This window comes from Sinocyclocheilus anshuiensis, unplaced genomic scaffold (assembly GCF_001515605.1).
Source record: "Sinocyclocheilus anshuiensis isolate Anshui unplaced genomic scaffold, SAMN03320099.WGS_v1.1 scaffold1623, whole genome shotgun sequence".
NCBI classification, from domain to species: domain Eukaryota; kingdom Metazoa; phylum Chordata; class Actinopteri; order Cypriniformes; family Cyprinidae; genus Sinocyclocheilus; species Sinocyclocheilus anshuiensis.
The window spans coordinates 863,469-870,367 of record NW_015553403.1 but is presented as its reverse complement, the minus strand read 5'-3'; the positions used below and the strand labels follow the sequence as shown (position 1 = coordinate 870,367).

General features: G+C 37.7%; 1 protein-coding gene across 1 annotated transcript in view; it reads left to right on the top strand.

The window, feature by feature from the left end:
- The first annotated feature begins 212 nt into the window (after positions 1 to 212).
- The window catches only part of LOC107668290 (centromere protein W-like), a 19,984-nt gene continuing 13,297 nt past the window's right edge, over positions 213 to 6,899 (top strand). Inside the window, exon 1 of the mRNA XM_016460112.1 lies at positions 213 to 469. Coding sequence (XP_016315598.1) covers positions 383 to 469 — 87 coding nt within the window. The 5' untranslated portion in view covers positions 213 to 382. The remainder of the gene's footprint in view (positions 470 to 6,899) is intronic.

Here is a 6,899-nt window from a genome sequence, read left to right as displayed (position 1 = left end):
ACGTTTTATAGCCTATCTTTAACAAAAAAGTTAAAACAAGACTTGCTTGTTTACACTTGTGTAACATCATTAAGCCAAAACAGGACCAGATTAATAAAATAAAAAGTATTTTACTATTATTTCTAATATAAAACCCTGAATTGCATTCTAAACTTTCAAAGAACTATAAAGATTAATAACTTTCAAGTGATCCACACGATCTCACCCACAAAGCGATGTAAATACGCACAAACCACGTGCTGGCGAGAGGAACCATTGAGCTCTTTATACGTCATCATTAGGAGCCGGTAGTGAAACGCGCGGTATTTTGAATACAAAGAAAATCGCGAGCTTTATTTTCAATCTTCAAAACCATAAACTAACGCTTTCAAGCAACCAAAACATGTCAAAGAAAGCACCGAGAGCAGCCCTGAAGCTCCATATGAAGAAGAACACTAATATACGGATAGGAAAAAACGCAGACTTGATGGTGAGTTAATGAAAATGAACCACAACGGTTTTCCACAAACGCGCGTCATATTTACATGAAATTATGCTTTCATATTAATCAGATAACAGTTTAGCTGTCAAATGATATGTGTACTGTTATTCAGTTGTTGTGTAACGTTAGTCAGAATATTGCCGGTTTCTTATGTAAGTTAGGCTACGTCAGATTTACGGAGATGGATGTTTGGTATGTGTCTCAAAACCTAATAAGCAGCCTACATAGACAGTATTTTGAACGTTTTAAACGCCCATATGAAGCACAGAAATGCTGTCTAGGCAGGGAGATCAGTAGGTGTTAAGGCGTATCCATAGGTTTTCATCAGGCTCAGGCAGGAAACAGTTTTTTGTCTTGTGAACTTTAAAAGATTAAAAACATGCTTATAACATTACATGTTACAATGAACACATCTCAACCGATGTGAAAGCTTAGAATTGGAAGAAAAAATGCAAGAACGTGATACACTTAAAGAAGTTTTTTTTTAAGAAAATATTTTTTCTTTGAGTTCTGTTATTTTGACGGAGCAAGATCTTAATTTTACTTGATTTATTTTTGTAGCACAATGTAGATACACAACTTTTTTCTTTTTTAAATTATATACGATTAATAAGACCCTATATGAACATTATAATGCAATATGGCCAGGTTGCATATTTTTAGAGCTCCCCTCAGTACTTGAAGCCTATAATATGTAGTGCATTATAAGTATGCCTTGTGATGCACTTTATATTGCATTGTTGGACCTCATGGATAATTTTAACCACAGTTATAATAATTCTATCTATTCCTTGTTACACCTTTAGAAGGTACAAAACATTAAACCATATGACAAACAACCAAGTTCACATGTAACAAGGAGTCTGCAAAGATTATAATGCATTTTAACTTTGGTGACAATTATTGATGAAAAGATTTAGTGCCAGTAGTAGGCTTTAATAGTAGGCTTAGTAGTAGGCTTTTCATATGGAGGTGAATTGAAATGTTTAATGTAAATTTGTCTGATGCATTTTACTGCTTATTTGCATTATTATACAAAAATCAAGAAGCACTGCCTGTCTCCCACCAGCCACTCTACATAAGCTATTTATAACTTGTTTCTAAAGCTTTTTGTCTGGGTTTTTTTATTATAATTATTATTATTATTATGTGGAACTGAGCTGTAACATGACTGCAGGCTGCAGCTATATTCAAATGCACATTGTCTCCATTAGAACCATATGTCAGTGCATTTTCAATAACTGTGAGACCATGGCTCAGACGGTAATGATTTGTTTGCTACCAGTGTAAATTCTTGCCCATCTTGTCACTTAGGAAAATACCTAATTCTAGGATCAGGAAACCACAAATGGGCGGACAAGCCAATAAAACCAATAAAAAAAGCACCATGTTGTGACTTTTTTTGAAGTCGATTTTATTTTAAAGAGCAGATCATATGGGTTTTTGAAAAATATCTCTTTTGCAGTTTATAACGTAGCTATCCTTAAATGAAAACATTCTGCAAAGTTGTTAATCAAAAAAGTGCATGATAAATAAAGATATTGTCTCTCAAAAGAGAGAGTTCCATGGAAAACGCTAGGCAAACTTGCTGAAAGGCAAACCTCAATCAACCTAAACCATTTTGAATCAACCTTTTGAAAACGGAAGTTCCTTAAATAAAAATAGTTTCTATATTTTTCCTATTTAAAACTTGACTCTTCTGTAGTTTCATCGTGTACTAAGACCGACGGAAAATGAAAAGTTGCGATTTTCAAGGCCGATATGGCTAGGAACTATACTCTCATTCCGGCGTATTACGCAGCGCCTGCAGAAGTTAGCCTATTTTCAGGCGCTGCGTAATATCATTGCGCCTGCTGCACCCATGGTACGGCAGCAAAGTTCCTTGATTATTACGCCGGAATGAGAGTATAGTTCCTAGCCATATCGGCCTTGAAAATCGCAACTTTTCATTTTCCGTCGATCTTAGTACACGATGTAACTACAGAAGGGTTTTAAATAGAGAAAAATATCGAAACTCTTTGGTCATTCATTTTTGAGCGAGATGCTAACGGTCTAATCAGATTCAATGTTCTATGCTAAGCTGCAGGTAAAAGTGCTACCGCCAGACCCGGGGATCGGCTGAATGGATTCGAAAACAGTAAAACTCAACTGTTTAACTCTAGGGGAGTTGGAAAATGAGCCTATTTTCAAAAGTAGTGGAGTGTTCCTTTAACTTAGCAGATGTGTTTACAATTGTTTAACGTTTTATATCCAAGCTGCACTGATTAAATCAATTTGTTTTATGCATCATCACATGAAGTGGCCAGACTGGCCACTGTAAATGTTGTTACATGCGTTAGATGTATGGCAGTGTCGCATGCTGCCTCTTTGATTGCTTGATACTGACCACTTCATAGCTTAAGATGATTAAAAGGAACTTCAGTTTTCAAAAGGGGACTCCAGTGGTTTAGGTTGATTGAGGTTTGCCTTTCAGCAAGTTTGCCTAGAGTTTCCCATGGGAATTAGGGAATTATCCGTTGTTTTAAGTTGAGGGGCACTGTACATAGTTGGTTATGCTGTGTGTGTGTAGGATGTCCGTGCAACAGGGTCCTAATTAATGGTCCATTGCAGCTGGTCTTTCTTTATGGAGACTGGAGGTGGGGATGTAAAAGCCGCCTGAAAGGTGCTCTGCTTTACAGGGGTCTAATCCAGCCATTAAATTAAAAGGAAAATACAGGGGGAAAAAATGAAAGAAAGGCTCTCTTTTTTTTTTCTTTTTTTTTTTTACCTTCCTATGAATATGTACCGGTTTCATCTGGTTTCCTGTGCTTTTAATAACAAAATTCCTAATAAGGCCCTTCACACTTTGCCTTATGCATCACATCATGAATGAGTCTGCTTGTAATTGTTCAAGCTATGATTGTGTTTTGGCTTTCAGATGGAACCATTAATCTTATTTCTCTGGTTGTAGACCGACAATTACAAGTATTTCCAACACGGAATCTATAGCTTCAGAGAAAAACAATGTGATTGCATTCTGAACTGGATGTGATAAGATAAACACACACGATAATTCCAATTATTATTTATTTGCTTTACTCAAAAGCAAACACACAGCCTGACCAGTGTAGTCTGATTCACAAACAAATGACTCTTACAAAACTGTTCTTTTAATGAATCGCACCAAAGACTTCAATGACTACGAGTCATTCAATGTATGGACTATGAATCCTTCTAAATCTTTAGGCACTTCAAATCTGAGTCTATATTACAAGTCTTCTGAAGCCATTTGATAGCCTTGTGTTTTCATGAGGAACAGACTGAAATTTAAGTCATATGCAAAAACAGTTCAGCTGGAAACAAAATTATTTGTACGGCAAGTATTTCATTTACAGAGGCAATTTTAGGCCTTAGGTAACTTAAATAGACTGGTAGAGTAGATGTCAAAATATCAAATGAGAAACAGAGGTGTTTACACCCAGAACACTGATTTTGAACTGTAAAACAATAACAGGAATAGTACATGTTCAATTTCCTCAGAAACGTTTGATCCAGATTTCCAGTATAGCATGACAGTCTCCTTGACGGCTTTTTCCTTAACTATTCTGCGCTCTATCAAAAGTGCTGAGACTCATGTTTCCTGTCTCCTGCATCAGATCTTACTCTGTAAGCTCAGAAACAGTTTGTGAGATTATCCCAGTCATACTATTTCATCTCTCCTGTTTATAAGTGCGTCCCGCCGGGTGGAGCAGTGGCTTAAGACAGCGCTTTGTTCCCTCTGCCGAACTGGGATTTTTCGTTGCATTTGATGGTTGATTGAACACGAAAATAATCAGCTGCATCCTGCAAGGAAGCCGTGAAAAAGTGTCTGTTTTCTTTTTCCAGATCTCCCCCCAAATCGTAGACCCACTCTTGCCCTCCGACAGCAACGTTTCCTCCCTGGTGTTAAGAATCTGTGGGAAAGTGTAGAAAATCAAGGGGCTGTTTTGGCGGCCCAGGCCAAGAGCTCCTGGCATTTTCACACCAGGTCATTAGAAGTTGTGCCTGGCTTGTGTACTTTAATTGGATGATGGGTTCCTGAGTTGAAATTGGTGGTTGCAGGCTGTTCAGAAGTGTTTATTTAAGAAATGATAATTGCAAATCCTGGTCTGAGTCTGGTGAGGTGAATGTTTTGAATTTGTACCTTTTCAGAAATTTTAAAATCTTGCGTTGTTAGAATTTATTAATGTTGCTGGTCTTTCTTGCATTCATTTGTATACTAAATTGTGGATTAAATTGTGCATGCTCAGTCTTTATATTTTTTACATTTATCCTATATTACATACATTGGCATCTAATGATCACTTTAATTTTCAGCAAATCTCAAAATGAAGATCAATTTTTTTTGTCCAGTAAATTATAATGCTGTGATGGCCAAAATTAAGTTAACGCCTGTAAAATTTAAAGTGATTGATTTGAGATATCATGTAGACAAAATGTATTAGTTTAGTTGGCACAATTTAGTTGGTTGGTTCGATTCCCTAGGAATGAACCTGCGTTACTAGTGCCATGCTCTACTGTTTGAGCTCCAGGAAGGCCTAAAGGCCAATAAACATCAGTGGCTGTTGGTTTTGTTGTATGAAGAGTGTTGTTAACTTTTCTGGTGTTTAATGGTGCAGTGTGAACTAGCCTTGAAACTTACACTTTCTTGAAGCTGTAACAATTTTCTTTTTCTGCAGTCTAAGCAAAGGGATTTCCTTCAGGAAATGTAAATCCAGTTCTAGTTACTCTAGTTACACTTTCTGATACAAGGCCATGGTGACATTTGGACAGATCACAGGACAGTGTAAGTCTGCACTGCACACTCTGAAGCAGAAGGTACAGACTCTCTTTAATGATCCTGATGCAGACCGGTTTTCTCTGCACTCCTCTGCCCTTGGTGAGGATTCCATCATGTGCGTTCCGTGTCTGAGCGAGGCAGCAGAGACGGCCTCTGCTGTAATCAGTTCAGCCCGGTTGTTATGTTTTGGCAAAGCCTCTGGCACAGGGGTAGCCTACATGGGATTCTCAGTTTCTTTCTCAAAAAACACTCTCAAGACCAGCTGTTGGAGAAGTATTCAGACGCCCCAGAGATGACCCACAATTATGAAAATGAGGTATTAGTAGATTTAAATTACATCCAAATGGCGTTGTGTAGATGCACAAGGAGCGCTGCCTTTTTTTTCAGCTGAAATCATTAGGAAAACTAGCTGGATATGGTGCAGCGGATGTGGTCACTTGTTTCATTTGTGTATGTGTGTTTAGACAGAGAGTAAGTGCAGAACTTTAATATACAGAACTTTCTTCATATAGCAGCTTGTAGCGGTACACAGTGCAGACCACAGTGGAGGTGAATGTGCAGGAAATTTTGTTATTAGGAATATTAAAGTGCCCCTGTTATGCCATTTCCAATATTGCCTTTCATGCAGTGTGTAATGTAGCTGTATGTGAATGTAAACGATCAGCAAAGTTGTAAAGCTGAAAGTGCATGATAAATAAAGTTTTTGTCTCCCAAAATAAAGAATCAACTCTGAACAGCTGAAACGAGTCGTTAGTAATTAGAATCCCACTTCCGTGACGGCTACACGTCACGGGGTAACACATTTGCATAATGCGTGCCTATGTTCTACGTTGGCTGGCTGTGAACAACTTGACCCCGCCCACAAACACGCCATTCTACTGACCACTGCTTCTCTAATCTCAGGGAGTTCAATGTGGGATTCACAAAAAAGAAAGATGGATCAGTATCCTGTTTATTTGGACCAGCTGCTCCACTGAATCACAACCTGTAAATATGATAAATAATTAGGGTTGGGTATCGAGAACTGGTTCCATTTTCGAACCGGTTCCAAATTTTCGGGTATTCGATAAGACATGTGCATTTCGATTCCGCTTAACGATTCCTGCGTTCGCATTTTAATGTGATTTTTACGGTGGCCGATAAGTGCAAAGCAAATCACAATTCTGAAAACAAAATAACAAATTACAAACGCAAATGCAAGTCTAAAAAACAAAATAACAATTCAGAAAGCACAACAACAATTCAGAAAACATTATAACAAGTCAGAAAACACAATGACAAATTCGAAAACAAAATAACAAGTCAGAAAACACAACGACAAATCCGAAAACAAATTAACAAGTCAGAAAACACAATGACAAATCAGACAAACCGGAAAAGGTAGGTATAGTTTGAGACAGCGCCATTGGTTTGGGATTACTCACCGCTGACTGGACGAGACATCTGTCAATCAACTATACAGGAAGAACCAGCCGAAGAACAGCAGAGTCGTGGTAGAAAGTTCGGAGATGGTATTAAAGTAGCTCAGTTTAAATGTATTGTATGAATTGTCCTTACTTTGGAATAAAAAATATGGGGTGTCTATTTACATTTAGTTAAAAGTGGCTGTAAAACATCAGC